The 16,314-nt window shown below is 47.9% G+C and overlaps 1 protein-coding gene across 1 annotated transcript in view; it reads right to left on the minus strand.

The window, feature by feature from the left end:
• Positions 1–16,314, minus strand: part of LOC126529756 (multidrug resistance-associated protein 1-like) — a 216,489-nt gene that overhangs the window by 20,706 nt on the left and 179,469 nt on the right. Inside the window, exon 12 of the mRNA XM_055069901.1 lies at positions 9,582–9,791. Coding sequence (XP_054925876.1) covers positions 9,582–9,791 — 210 coding nt within the window. The remainder of the gene's footprint in view (positions 1–9,581; positions 9,792–16,314) is intronic.

The raw sequence follows: 16,314 nt of genomic DNA on the forward strand, positions 1-16,314 counted from the left end.
GGAGCTGGGAAGGCTTCTTGCGTCGTTGGCAAACTTCACAAGCGGCGACGTAACGTCGTACGGAACGGGCAAGGCCCGGCCAGGAAAAACGGTGACGTACATGGTCATAGGTTCGAGATACGCCGAGATGTCCGGCCGTTGGTGCGTCGTGGAGCTCTTCTATAACAGTGGAGCGGAGGTGTTCAGGTACTACAAGCAGGAACTCAGAGCCGTCCGGATGAAGGTTACGACGGTACAGAGTACCGTCGCGGAGGACGAAGAGGCGTAGAGTAGCATTGGTCGGAGAGTGCTCACAACGGTCGATGAGTGCTCTGATGTAGGCGTCACGGCGTTGCTCGTCGGCGAAATGAAGCAGCTGTGATACAGAGAATACGCAAGAAGCACTGGCAATATTAGAGGAGTCAGAATCGTCAACCGGGTAACGCGACAAGCTGTCAGCGTCTTGGTGCAGGCGGTCAGACTTGTACACCACGGAATATGAAAATTCTTGTAGCCTCAAAGCCCATCGAATAAGCCGGCCTGTTGGACCTTTTAGCGAAGAGAGCCAGTAGAGAGCATGATGATCAGTGACTACGGAAAAGGGGCGACCGTAAAGGGAAGGACGGAACATCGCAACCGCCCAGGCAACAGCAAGGCATTCGCGTTCCGTAATGCAATATTTGCGCTCCGATGGTGATAGGTGGCAACTTGCATAAGCAGTAACGCGATCTTGGCCACGCTGACGGTGGGCTAAGACGGCACCTACGCCATGACCGCTGGCATCTGTACGCAATTCTGTAGGGGCATCAGGGTCGAAGTGGGCGAGAATCGATGGCGAGGTTAGAAGAGTGACGAGACGAGAGAAGGCGGCGGCCTCTCCAGTGCCCCACGAGAATTGTACGCCTTTCTTCAAAAGCTTAGCTAGGGGTCTAGCAATTGTCGCAAAACCTGGAAAAAAAAACGATGGAAGTACGAGCATAGCCTTACAAAACTTCGAACGTCTGCGGCTGTCTTCGGAACCGGAAACTCTCTGACAGTGCGAGTTTTGTCGGGATCAGGCTGTAATCCGGAAGCGTCAACGAGATGGCCCAGAAGAGTAATTTGCCGGTGGGCAAAACGACATTTGGACGAGTTAAGTTGCAGCTTCGCCTTTCGAAATACATCAAGTATAGTTGTGAGACGTTCAAGCTGAGTGTCGAACGTTGGCGAGAAGACGATGACGTCGTCGAGGTAGCAGAGGCATGTGGACCATTTGAAACCTTGGAGCAAGGAGTCCATCATGCGCTCGAAGGTGGCAGGGGCATTGCATAATCCAAACGGCATTACCTTAAATTGGTACAGGCCATCAGGTGTGATGAACGCGGTTTTTCTCTGTCTATATCGTCAACAGAAATCTGCCAGTATACCAAATGACGATCAATAGACGAGAAATAGCTGGAACCGTGCAGGCAGTCAAAGGCGTCGTCTATACGTGGGAGCGGGTAGACGTCCTTCTTAGTAATGTTGTTCAGATGACGGTAGTCTACACAGAAGCGCCAAGTGCCGTCCTTCTTCTTAACCAGCACCACAGGTGACGCCCAGGGACTCGAGGAAGGCTCAATGATGTTTTATCGAGCATTTTGTTGACTTCGTTTTGAATTACTTGGCGTTCCGACGCAGAAAGTCGATACGGTCGTCGGTGAATAGGCGTAGCATCGCCAGTAAGAATCCAATGCTTGAGCGCGAGCATCTGGCCTAAAGGGCGATCGTCAATGTCGAAAATATCTCGGTAGGACGATAATACTTGGCAAAGCTCTTCAGCCTGCGCCGAGGATAGGTCCGTCGCAACCATTTTCTTCATATCGGGATCGACACCCGAGGCTGGCGCGAGGGGCCTGCTAAGCTTGCGAGAACCATCGGTTGATAACGCTGCCACGTATTGGTCTCCGAGACAATCAACGGTGGTAAGGCAAATACCTTGCGGTACAATTTGCTTTGCCAATTCAAAGTTACAGACAGGCATGCGAGTGCGCGGTTCCCAGTAATATGAAGTATACTGTGAGGCACTGTAACGTCATACCTTATTGGAATGTCGGGCAGTGGAGTGACGAGGTACTCGCCATCAGGAACTGGTGGGAAAGACAACAGTTCAATGCAGGCTATGGACTTTGGCTTCCGGCGAAGAAAGCCGGTGGGACGTAAGCGGCAGTGGGGTGCGTCAGAAGGTTCTGCGAGCATCGGCAACTCAAGGCGAAGGGTGCTGGAAGAACAGTCAATAAGAGCAGAATGTGCGGAGAGAAAGTCGAGGCCGAGAATGAGGTCATGGGGGCAATGAGCAATTACGGTGAAAAGGACAGGAGTGTGGCGGCCGGCGATGCTGACGCGTGCCGTACACATGCCGATGGTAGGCACAGTACCGCCATCCGCAACGCGGACGACGCGTGCCGACGCTGCGGTGAGGAGCTTGTTCAGTCGGCGTCGGAAGGCAGCACTATTAATTTAAAGATGTGCTCCTGTATCGATGAGTGTCGTGACAGGATAGCCGTCAACGACAAGGTCAAGGATGTTTCGGTTCGTGGGTAACGTGAGCAGAGGATTTGAGGGCAGGGTCGACGACGCAGCTTCACCTCCAGAAGCTGCAGTGCCTAGTTTTCCTGCTGGATTCGGGATGCGATAGGCGGCGAAGAGAAGCGACGGGGTTGGTGCCAACGAGACCGATGGCGTCGAGGTGAGGGCGAGCGGCTGTACCGAAGGTTCGGAGCAGGAGCATCAGCGGCAGTGGATTCATGGCGGGTGGTATAGGGAACGGAAGGTCCAAAGGTGCGGGAATAAGCGGCGGTGTATGTCCGAGGAGGTGGTGGCCATCGGTTGCGGCAGTGACGAGCGACGTGGCCGATGCGACATCAGTGGAAGCAGATCGGCCGGTCATAAGGGGTACGCCAATCGGACGGGTTGCGGCGAGATGTGGCGGAAAAGGAGTGCCGAGGACGAGGAAGGCCGCTAGAGAACTGGGGAACGCTGGGTTGAGACGTGGAACACACGGAGCTCAGACCCATATTCTCAAATTCCTGTCGGACGACGGCCTGGATCATCGCAATGGTGGTTGCTGGCGGATCGGGAGGCGTCGTGGAGAAAGCTGGCGAACAGGTGGCCTCGAGTTCGCAGCGAACAATACGGGTGACGTTGTCACAGGTGGTGGTCTGACGTGGTCGACCCTCACATGTCGACGTAGCAGCAGTGTTCGGTAGCTGCGTGATGTGGTGTGTGATTCGGCGGCTCTTAGCTTGTTCAAGGCGACGGCATTCTTTGATGATGGCGTCGATAGTCGAGACGTTGCCGAAAACACGCAAATTGAAAGCGTCGTCGGCGATGCCTTTTAGAGCATGTGAAACTTTATCGGCTTCGGACATAGCATCGTCAGCTTTCCGGCATAGAGCCAAGACGTCGAGGATGTAGAAAACGTACGGCTCCGTAGATGACTGAACACGAGACGCAAGAGCCTTTCTCGCGGCAGCCTTGCGCCCAATGGGGTTGCCAAACAGTTCCCGTAGCTTCTCTTTGAAATTACCCGCCGTGGTTGCTCAGTGGCTATGGTGTTAGGCTGCTGAGCACGAGGTCGCTGGATCGAATCCCGGCGACGGCGGCCGCATTTCGATGGGGGCGAAATGCGAAAACACGCGTGTACTTAGATTTAGGTGCACGTTAAAGAACCCCAGGTGGTCAAAATTTCCGGAGTCTCCCACTACGGCGTGCCTCATAATCAGAAAGTGGTTTTGGCACGTAAAACCCCATATATTATTATCTCTTTGAAATTGTCCCAACTGGTGATCTCGTCGTCATGCGTTTGGTGCCACACGCGTGGGGTGCCGCCGAGATAAAAGATGACATTGGCGAGCATAATCGTTGGGTCCCACCTGTTATTAGCACTGGCGTGTTCATAGAGTTTGATCCAGTCGTCAACATCCTGTCCCTGCAGGCCAGAGAACACACCTGGGTCGCGATGTGGGGCGACCGTGAGGATTTGAGCAGTGCGACAAGCCGAAGCCGTTGCAGAGGTGGGCGCGTCACCGGGAGGCATGGTGACAAGCTCGGTGTGCCAACCACTTCTGAGTTCCGTGGTGAGGACGGGGATCGCTGACCTCCACCAGAATGTTGCGTGTGGAAAGACAAAGAGAGAAGACGCTATTTACAGGCTATTTACACTGGAGCCAGGCAGCCAGGCCGACACTCGCTCGCGCCAAGCGCACCGACCAACTTCGTCGTCGTTCTCGCGGCGGCTCGTTTCTTGAGCATCCCTTGATCATATCGTAATAATATGAACGACAATCGTTGGGCGTCATTAAGGAGTGTGCAATAGAAGTCGGTGGTAACTATGTTAGACAGGATGCCAGTAATCTATCGCAGGAGACGAAAGATCTGATCAAGAAACGCCAATGCTTGAAAGCCTCTAACACTACAGCTAGAATAGAACTTGCAGAACTTTCGAAGTTATTCAACAAGCGTAAGAAAGCTGAATAAGGAAGTAGAATATGGATAGAATTGAACATGACTTGAAAAGTAGTGAAGAAGAAACTAGGAATAGGCAAGCACCAGATGTATGCGTTAAGAGAGAAAGCCGGCAATATCATTACGAATATGGACGAGATAGTTCAAGTGGCTGAGGAGTTCTATAGAGATTTGTACAGTACCCACGACGATAATGGAAGAGAGAATAGGTTAGAGGAATATGAAATCCCACACGTAATACCGGAAGAAGTACAGAAAGCCTTGGGAGCTATGCAAAGGGGGAAGGCAGCTGGGGAGGATAAGGTAACAGCAGATTTGTTGAAGGATGGTAGGCAGATTGTTCTAGAAAAACTGGCCACGCTCTATGCGTAACGCCTCATGACCTAGAGTGCACCCGCATCTTGGTAGAACGCTAAAATAATCCTAATCCATTAGAAAGGGGACGCCAAAGACTGGAAAAATTATAGACCGATCAGCTTACTGTCCGTTGCCTACAAAGTATTTACTAAGGTAATCGCAAATGGAATCAGGAACACCTTAGACTTCTGTAAACCAAAGGACCAAGCAGGATTCAGTAATGGCTACTCAACAATAGACCATATTCACACGATCAATCAGGTGATAGAGAAATGTGCGGAATATAACCAACTCTTATATATAACATTCGGTGATTACGAGAAAGCGTTTGATTCTGTCGAAACCTCAGCAGTTATGGAGGCATTACGGAATCAGGGTGTAGACGAGCCGTATGTAAAAATACTGAAACATATATATAGCGGCTCCACAGCCACCGTAGGCCTACATAAAGAAAGCAAGAAAATCCCAATAAAGAAAGTCATCAGGCAGGGAGATACGATCTCTCCAATACTAATTACAGCGTGTTCACAGGAGGCATTCCGAGACCTGGATTGGGAAGAATTGACGATAAAAGTTAATGGAGAATACCTTAGTAACTTGCGATTCGCTGATGATATTGCCTTGCTTAGTAACTCAGGGGATCAATTTCAATGCATGCTCACTGACCTGGAGAGGCAAAGCAGAAGGGTGGGTATAAAAATTATTCTGCAGAAAACTAAAGTAATGTTTAACAGTCTCGGAAGAGAACAGCAGTTTACGATAGGTAGCGAGGCACTGGAAGTGGTAAGAGAATACATTACTTAGGACAGGTAGTGACTGCAGATCCGGATCGTGAGACTGAAATAATCAGAAGAATAAGAATGTGCTGGGGTGCTTTTGGCAGGCAATGTCGGACCGTGAACCACAGGTTGCCATTATCCCTCAAGAGAAAAGTGCATAACAGCTGTGTCTTACCAGTACTCACGTACGGGCCTGAAACCTGGAGGCTAACGAAAAGGGTTCTACTTAAATTAAGAACGACGCAACGTGCTATGGAAAGAATAAAGACAGGTGTATCATTAAGAGATAAGAAAAGAGCAGATCGGGTCAGGGAACAAACACGAGTTAATGACATCTTAGTTGAAATCAAGAAAAAGAAATGGGCATGGGCAAGACATGTAATGAGGAGGGAAGATAACCGATGGTCATTAAGGGTTACGGACTGTATTCCAAGAGAAAGGAAGCGTAGCAGGTGACGGCAGAAAGTTGGGTGGGCAGATGAGATTAGGAAAATTACAGGGACAACATGGCCACAATTAGTACATGGCCGAGGTAGTTGGAGAAGTATGGCAGAAGTATGAGAAGTATAGTAAACTTTTTCCCTTTGCCCTGCAGTGGGCGTAACCAGGCTGGTGCTGCTGCTGCTGCTCCTGATGATGATGATGATGATGATGATGATGCAGTAGAGTAGGACTATGTCACATGGTGTGAACTAGATGTGTTGCTGCATTTGAGCCTGCATTCATGCTTTGAGCACTAGACTGGATGAGGGGCCAATCAGTGCAGTTGTGTAAAAAGTAATAAAACATATCCTTATTTTTTTCTCAGTTCCGGTTACCTGCCATATACTATGGAATTTATTGAGGGTGATATGGCGAATAGCTGGCTATTATTCGTTATGCTACGCAAGCATATGCCGATATTTTATGGAAGTCAGCCATAAATTAAGTTATAATTCAGTTTTAAATGATGCATGGCATCAGAAAAAAGAAGCTTATATTCGTTGACAGATTGACGTAGAGACTATTTTTGTAGTTGTGCACCATCTATTTCTTAGGAATTCGGTTAGCGCCACAATGCATTTTGTATGCAGGTGTAATGTTTATCTGCAGTCCGCAATTGAAACGAGGATGTGATTTCTGCCTGAACTGCATCACCACTGACAAAAGGTTTCCCTGCTGGACGCTATATAAATTCCCGGGAGGGAAAGCAGGGCAACGTTTTGTTAACAGTGATTCATTTAATGCAGAGGTGCCATCTTTTCTCTAGTCAAACATGCACAATAAATATATCTTAAAAGCACTTCCTGTTGCGCAAGTTGGTAGCTGTTCATTAAAAACTCTACGGATGCCAAATAAACGGAGACACACAAGCGAAGAGAACGGGACAGGGTGCCACTCGCAACTGGGGTCACAGGAGTAGCCAAAAGCCTTCTACAAAAAATGAAGAGAAAGGCGATGATAGCTGGCGCAGAGGCCCCTCGGCAAGAGGTGAGACCCGTGGCCGTGCCGTACGTGCACAAGGCGGCCCACAATCTGAAGAAGGTAGCGAGCAGACATGGCGTCCCGCTTGTGTTCTCAGCTCCAAGGAACCTCGGAAGCCTTTGCTCTCAAATCGCAAAAAAAAAGAACTCAAAAAGGCTGTGAGACCAAACATGGGTGACCTTTCATGAAGTGTGCCGAACGGGTTGTCTGCGAGATTACCCTCTTGTGCGGTCGTTCCTATATAGGTCAGACCGGGCGCTGTGTTAATGAGCGTGTCTGGGAGCATGAAAGAAATGTTGAGCAAATGAAAGAGGGCCGAAATTTGCCAATTAGCACATCGGGAACTGTCTCTCACGCTCTTGTGAACCACGTTTTTCAGATGAGTGGATTCTTGCCCGTACTGATACTAGAGCAAGGGAACTGGTTGAGGCCGAGAAGGTTGAGGCCGAGAAGAGGTTTCTTGATCGTTGGTGTCATGAATGTTTGAGTAGATGCATGAATGAAAATTAGCTCTGCGTGCATATGTTGACCGACGGCATATATGTAAAAAAAAAGGAGTTGCGAGTGCCTCCCTTTCCCGTTCTCTTCTCTAGTTTGCCTCCGTTTATTTTGTAACGCACATTAACATGGCATTGCCAGGCAAAACATTGTTTTTATTTAAAAATAATTGATATAGGTAGCATTCATTGATTTGTCTAAAGGAAATGCACATGTTGAAAACTTGAGCCATGCTACATATTGCCATGCTACATCTACTTCCTAATAGAAAGGTGGTTCATAAGTGGAAGAAATATTTGGGCATCACTATCCAAGAATCTAAACAATGTATTGTAACTGGGGACACCTATCGTGTTACTGTAAATGCTGCCAAATTACTTTTGGGAATGTCCAGTAGAAGCCTTCCGTTGTTTCTCTCAAGGCGTCCGTTAGCGAACATTTAGCCTAACCTTAGCAGAGCTTACTGAAGTACTCTAGACATCCATGGCTCAAAAATGCCATGATCAAGGCAGCTACTATAACTTTGATCAGCCGTTCAAGACATGTTTTAGACATTTGTTAGATGCTTCTGTGTTTCATGGGCATTAAGCAGCTGCACCACTTCATCGTGGGCTGTTGCAACTATGACGGAATATCTTTTTCAAAACGGTCAATTTCCAAACTCACAAAGAAATTTAAAGCCAGAAAGGTGTATCGTAGGCAAATTCGTGTAATAACGACAATTTCCTTCTTAGCTGAAGTACCACCCTTGCAGCTTCCGTATACACTAGCGCCACAGTGCCCTGCTGTGATATTGCAAAAAAGCTCCATGCTTCCTTGGCTTTATGCGATCGCGATGTGGCCTATTTGAAAGGTATATGTCACTTCATGAATACTGAGTTCGATGTTGCGCCATCACGCTGCAGTGTTTAGTATATGGTGTCTTGTTGCAGACTTTATATTCGCAGGCGCGGGTTGTAGTAAGTAGCCTTGTGGCGCAGTAGCCTGCTGTAATTCCCGTCATAAACTCAGTTGGCAGTTAGCACAAGCCCTGTGTTCTCTCTGCCCGTGCCAGTTGCAAGTGACGTTGTTGTCTACGTCAATGTCTACGTCACGTTTAACGCGGAATTATAGATCAGTAACTCCACAAATTTGAAATTTTTCAAATATTATTTTCATTTCTCAAACTCTCAATATGCCAAAACTTATCTCTGTGCATTTTTCAGCCGATTCATGAGAAATACTTATATGGCGCAGTTGGAGCTGTACACAACACCGCTACACAATGGCATTACGGTCGAACTCGGTCTGCTCATCCCTACCTTGCGCGGCAAAAGTGATTTTCGGGTCATTAGCGAACACAAAGAATCACAAACGTTTCAATAATTCTGTGATCATGCTTTATTTTCGGAAATCGGTGGTGAAAGAAAGAACAGACGTTAACATGGGCCACGTTCAATTGGAAAAATTATTGCTCCTTAAGACTGCACTCAAGACTTGTAATCCGCAAGGCACAAACACTTATGCTCCCGAACGAGGCTGTCCAGCGCCACATTGACGACAGGTCGGGCAAATCGGTCGGTCAAGTACGCGGCAAGTACTCCTTCGCACTTTTCGTCAAATTTTAACACGTTCAGGCATCCCACACTACTACACTACTTTCCTTACTCCCAGAAGAGTTGCACCGTACCACCGCAAGAGGTAGACCGTGGTCGCCACTGGCGGCCCACAGGTCAAAGGGTCCTGACAACGGGACTCAGTACACCGACCGGGGTCGAGCTGGATTCCGACAGTGACGACATTGGCTAAAAGTGTTTCAGAAATAGTTTCTCTCCTCAAAAACTGCATTCCTTTTCCCTCTTTCCCTATGCGCAGTTAGGCACGATTGTTCTAGAATACGTCTATTGCTTGGTCAGTGTTCTTGTTGCGGCCAGGAGGCTGACCGTTTCTTTTGAATACATTTAATACATGTCACAAGCTTCTTTTTGTATTCCATTCAATCCTACGGCGAGAAAGGTAGCTTTCTCATGCTTCACTCACCTTTTGCCGTGAACACACTGTGAATGTGACGTGCTTGAGAGAATCCTCGAGCACCATAGGCCTGTAGGAGGCGGAGAAGTCTTGGAACTCAATCCGTCCATGCGTAGGCCAAGTCGAGTCAACTTGGCCTACAGGAGCCACAGAACTACCGCCATTGGAACCTGGTTTGCCACGTTTTGGTGGCTCGACGACGACCTTCTCGACTTCAGCCTGCGTTGGAAACGACCATGAGCACATAAATTCGCCAGGCACTGAAACTTGGCCACATAAAACTTCTTTTGTCCCTTTTCAAGAAATGTATTTTGCGCCACAAAGTATACCTAGAAACCACATAAAACAAGTTTGCGCAGCTTTGTCACTGCACAAAATAAGTAGTAAATTGTTCAGGAAGACGCAACACAAATGCGCAATAAAACACGAGTACGGGCGCCTAATTTCTTATTTTATACAACGGCTGCTCGATGGAACACAAGGCACGGCCAGCCAAATACGCCAGAGACGGCGTTGCACGCTTACTTTGCAGCACCATCGCTGTGGCACAACCTGTCCTGGTTTGTTCGCAGCTGTTCGCGGTGTGGCAGCGCGAGCTCGCCGATCCTTGCAGTGAAATATTAACATTTTCAAAGTTCTAATCACAACTATGATGAATGAAACTGCTGAGAGGGGGATGCCTGTACCTCAATATAGTGATAGTTGGTTTTACAGCGGAGCTATTCGTGTGGCTAGCAGTGCTGTAAGACGCATCTATTTTCTCTGTCCTGGATGAGCTAAGCCCTACACCGTGTTGAAATGTCGATATTATGTGGGATATGTCAGAGGCTATAAGCTAGCGAAGATAGACGCAGCGAATAAGGTGCTTAAAAAGCTTAATAAGCTGCTTAATAATAATTAAGAATTAATTAGGCATTAATTAAGTAATAATTATTTAGCGCTGATTAAGCATTAATAAGATGCTTAATAACGCGCTCCACACTCGTTTTTAATGTGTAGCGGAGTTACACGAATGTAACAGAAAATTTGCGTAGTGCACTGAGAGAATCATCTGTACCAATAGCTTTATATTTCAAGGACATGTACCTTCCTCTCTGCGATTTGTAGAGAAAGTTGAACATGATGGTAGAGATTTTGTAGATAATTGCGACGCACTGGTTGTGTAGTCGTTTAGAATGCTCATACGAACCAAGTACTTTGTTTACCTTGTTTTCTGAGATTCAATTTGGACGGGAATGGGACCCATTCTGTGGGTAACGTATGATCAAAGTTCAAGAGGAATCTTGACACCTTGGGGACAACAATGCCTTATTATTGCCATTAGAATTCTTTGCAGAATTCAGGCGTTTTGGCAATATCTATCTATCTATCTATCTATCTATCTATCTATCTATCTATCTATCTATCTATCTATCTATCTATCTATCTATCTATCTATCTATCTATCTATCTATCTATCTATCTATCTATCTATCTATCTATGATCTTGCTCCAACCAAGTGGCCCAAGTTATCTACTAGCTTGGGCCACTAGATATGGGCTCATGGTTGAGATGCTGTCGTGGTCATTACATCGTCGTCATTCCAGCTTCGTGATCCGACCATCGCCATGTCATTGTCGTCGCGCCTTCTAGGCCGACCAAGTTGTCGAACAACTTGGGTCACTAGGTGTGTGTTCGTGGCCGCGATGCTACGAAGATCTTCGTCATTCAAGCTTCATCATCCGACTCACATCATGCCATCATTGTCCCACATTCGTCGTGATACCATCGTCGCAATGCCCTCATCGTCATGCTGTCGTTTTCCTATTGTCATGACTTCAATAACGTCATCACATTGCCGTCATGCTGTCGTCATACGGCCTTCGTCCAAGGAAGCATGCTAGTATTTATTATTAGTTCTCAAAAAAGTAGTTCCAACATCACAAATATACAGACGAAGGTGCCAAATTGAAAGAACTGTAGTAGCACCCTCGGTTAATAATAACAACATTGATGGTAATATCTATAGATAGCAAATGAGCGATATTATCAAATAACATCCACAGATCAAATGCCTTATTATACAATTCATTTAGAATCAAACAAGCACGAAAAAGTACGTTATAAAGGAAAGTCGGGAAACAGCATGGATGAAACACAAGAAATTACATTTGAGACAGAAGTCAAAGAAAGAACGTCAGGTACAGTTATCAAAGGAAATGATGATTAAGGTAATTTTTAAGGATTTCGAGAGAAGTACAGGGTGTCATAGTTGTGGTAATTAATTCCAAAGAGAAACTGCAGCGAACACAGATGTTTTTTGCCGTAATTGGTATCAAAAACAGGTAACAATAAATTGCTGTTAGCCGCAAACTGGCTATATTTTTACTCTGCGAAGGGTCAACTGCAATGAATGGGAACTTAAGGTTATTATGAAGCAACTTGTGGAATAAGACGAGTATGTTAAACTGGAACAAATTATTAACAGGTAAGATATTGTACGCGCGAAGTAACACAGATGCATTGGATTGCATTGGGCTGGAAGTGACAATGCGTATTCACTGATTTTGAACATGTTCATTTGATAAGTGACACGCCCACGTGTTGCCCCATGAAACAATGCCGCATTTAATGGGACTATGAATGAAGGCATAATACAACGCTACCAGAGCCTCACGAGAAAAAAAAGGCTGAGGGCATTCCATCAACCTCAGTCCTTCTTCGTCATTTTATCGTAATCATGCTGTAGTCACTAAATTGTATTTATGCCGCTGTTTTCACGGCATCTTCGTCATTTCGTCGTCGTCAAACCGCCGCTATAGTACATCCGTAGTCATACTGCAGTCGTCATGCCTTCTTATTCGGGCCATTGTCACTGCAGCTTCGTCATCCGGCTCTTGTCCTACCATCGTCGTCACAACGTATTGTGATACAGTCATGGTCAGACCGTTGTCAATCACTTACTCTCATCATATTTTCCTCATACCGTTGTACCATTGTTGTCAATGCGTCGTCGTTATGCATTTCTGGCCATACCTGGTTGAGATGTCGCCGCGGTCATTGCGTCTTCGTCATCTTAACTTCCTTATGCGACTCTCAGCATGCTGTCGTCGTCACACAATGGTCGTCATCCCAATGTCGCATGTCATCGTCACACTGCCCTTTTACCATCGTGATCACTTCAGTAACATCATCACACTGCAGTCACGCCATTGTCGTCATATACCGTCTTCGTCAATCTGTATACGTCATACTTTCTTTATCATCTCATGGTAATCATCCTGTTGTCATACAATCGTCATTGCAGCGCTATTGTCATTCCATCATCGTTATTCCGTCATAGTTATTATAAGAACGGATGTCTTGCATCCGTTGCAATACCTTTGTCGTCATATACCATATACCACCTTCGTCGATTCATACATGCCATTCCTTCTTCGCCTTTGAATTGTAATCTTGCTGCCATCATTCGATAGTGATAACGCCACCATTCTCATGCCATCGTTGTCATTGCGTCATCATCAGACAGATATACGACAGATGCGTGATATCGCCGCCATCGTTTTATATAAGATGGATGCATTATTGCGATATCATGCATTCGTTATAATACAAGCGCGAATCAGAAAGTCCTTCCCTTCTTTTGCCAAATTAGAGCTGTAAGTGCGAAGTCAACATATCCATTCCCAGCGGTGGATCTTTCTTGGACCGGTCCGGTTTTTTCTACAGGTAACTCAGCGGCACGGCGCTGCTGTAAGTTGTTGAAGATGACGGTTGTGCTTTACACGTCTACGACATACGAGCAACGAAGTATGATTTGTTTTCTATGGGGCAAGGGACGAACGCCCAATGAAACCCACAGGAAAATGCAGCCGAAGTATGGGGAAAGTCGTCTCGCTTTGAGAAGCGTGAGGTGGTGGTGGACAGTGATTCATGACAGCGCTGAGGAACAAGAAGGTATTTGGCGCGGACTGCTGAGATCTTTACGAGTAGGCTCTTTTGAGGCGATAACGAAGACAATCCTCGCTTAAAGGCCCTAAGGGCAACGTCGGTGTTCGACGAGTCTTTTTAGCCCCATTTCGGTTCGTTGTTGTTCAGCGAAGTCTTCTGCCTTTATTATTTCAACGAAGGCCTATCGGCACCGTCGTCGTAGTGTACGAATACCGGCGTTGACTGCATGCCTCGCTTGAGTTCTCGAAATATTTCGGCCTGCGGCGTTTCCCACTTGAACTCGACATCAAATTTGGTTAGATGTGTCTGCGGCTTAGCGATGCATGAAACGTCCTTGACAAAGCGTCTGTAGTAGGCCCACATGCCAAGGAATCTACTCACTGCCTTCTTGTCGAAGGGGTTCGGGAACTTTGCGATGGAAGCTGTCTTCTGTGGGTCTGGGCGGACTACAGAATTGCTGATGACGTTATCTAGAAATATAAGCTCATCGTAAGGGAAGCGGCACTTTTCCGGCTCCAGAGTGAGCCCTGATGACTTGATGGCCTCTAGTATTGTCGCAAGCCACCTAAAGTGATCGTCCAAATTTCCGGCGAAGGAGATGAGGTCATCGAAGTAAGCAAGACACATCTGCCTCTTTAATCCTGCTAAAAGCGTGTCCATCACGCGCTGGAACGACGCAAGCGCCGAGCGCAGTCGAAGTGGCCTAACGAAGTCATAGAACGCGTCTGGCGTGAAGAAGGCGGTCTTTTCTCTATCGATTTCGTTGACTTATATTTGCCAGTAGCCAGACTTGAGGTCCATCGACGAGAAGTATTTAGCGCTGCTGATCCGATCCAAAGAATCGTCTTCCCGTGGGAGGGAAAATATGTACTTCTTCGTGATCTTGTTCAGTCGACGATAATCGACGCAGGAAAGTAGGGTTCCGTCCTTTTCCTTTAGCAAGACTACAGAGATGCCCACAGGCTTTTCGATGGTTGGATGATGTCGTCTTGCAGGATTTCGTCGACTTGTTGCCTAATAGCTTCGCGCTTTAACGTCGAAACTCGATAAGGGCTCTGGCTGAGTGGTCGAGCGCATAGTTCGGTTACTATGCGATGCTTTGCCAATGGTGTTTGTCGAATCCTTGATGACGTCGAAAAGCAGTCTTTGCATCGTCGGAGAAGACTTCTGAGCTGTTGCTGCGTAATGATGGGGACACTTGGATCTCAAAGTCTGGTTCGGAACTATGGCCGTCGGTGTTGATGTGGCAGAGTCCGAGAGGACAACCGCATTGCTGGGTTCCACAATTTTCTCAGTGTATGCAAGCGTCAGGCCCTGGTTGATGTGCTTGAACTCCTGGCGGAAGTTTTTCAGCATCACTTGCACATTACCTTGGTGCAGTCGAGCGATCCCTATCGCGACGCAAATTTAACGGTTGAGAAATAGACCTTGGTCGCCATCGATAACGCCTTCTACGTCTGCGGGTGTTCCGGCACTGACGGAAGTAACAAGGCTGGAGCGAGGCGGCATGCTCACTTGATCTTAGAGGACACTCAAGGCATGGTGATTACGGTAGCTCCCAGGAGGTATCGAGAGCGTTATCGAATTCGACTCCAATTCGATAATTGCGCCATGTTGGTTCAGGTAGTCCATGCCGAGAATGACGTATCGGGAGCACTGTTGGTAGATAACGAAGGGGGCAGAGTAAGTGCGGTCATTAACGTTAATTCCTGCCGTGCAGATTGCAGTCGGCATTATGAGGTGTCCTCCAGCGACCGAAATTGAGGTTCTTAACGTGCAGTCTTACCGTTCTTTAACTGGGTGGCTCATGACGGAGCAGTCGGCTGATGTGTCCACAAAGGCGGTGAATGCGTGGCCGTCGAGAAGTACGTTGAGGTGGGTGGTCCTTTGCCTTTCGTTGGAGTTAGGCTTTGGCGTCAGATCACGGCTGCGTCGCGTTGACTGGTGGCTGGTACGTGGCGTGGTCCGGTCGTCTTTCCTCGGCGTATTGTTTGCTTCCCGACTTCGTCGGGATGGCGGCGCCTCGTTGATATGTCGTCGAGACAAGATTTTCGGCGTCTTTGTTGGTGGCGGAGGATCTTCGTCAGTTCGACGAAGAGCAACCGCATCTTCATCGGTTGCTGCTTTTAGTTTTCCGGGTATGGGCTTGCAAACGTTGGGCCATTCGGTATGGTTGGCGTTGGGGCTACAGGTAGTGGCCTGACGAGGCCGAACGGAACGATCGTGGGGAACTCCACTGAGTAGCGGCGAGGTAGTCAGCCATGTCGCGGGGGCGCTTTCCAAGCTGTGGGCGCGGCGCGTTGACGGCGAACCCTCTCAGTCCGAAGTCCGTGTATGGTCATTGACGGTACACATGGCCGGATTCTCCGCAGTGATAGCCGAGCAGGCGGTAGTCGGGGGCTCGCCAAATGTCCGTCTTCCTGGCGTAGCTGCGCTCGGCCACGGGTGGCCGTTCTGGCGGCGGCGGCGGTGGCGGTGGACGACGGAATTGCGGTGTTACAGGGCTCTGGCGTGGCCGCAGAGGGGGACCTTGACGGTGGGCGACGGCGGAGTAGATCGCTTCCGGCACGGGAGGCCGCGATTCGGGCTGCACTTCGGAAACGCCCAGTGACCATCGAAGTTCGCCGTTGAGCATGTCAGTGACCGAGGACACCTGAGGTTGCGATGAAGGTAACTGTTTGCGCAGCTCTTAGTGCCCAATGGCCCTGATGGCCTCTTGGAAGTTACCGGAACGAAGTCCTTGGATGGCGCACTGCGGCGCGAGCAGTTGGTGGTTATATTGCTTAGTACGCATTTCCAGTTTTCTGAATC

This window comes from Dermacentor andersoni, chromosome 9 (assembly GCF_023375885.2).
Source record: "Dermacentor andersoni chromosome 9, qqDerAnde1_hic_scaffold, whole genome shotgun sequence".
Classification (NCBI taxonomy): Eukaryota; Metazoa; Arthropoda; class Arachnida; order Ixodida; family Ixodidae; genus Dermacentor; species Dermacentor andersoni.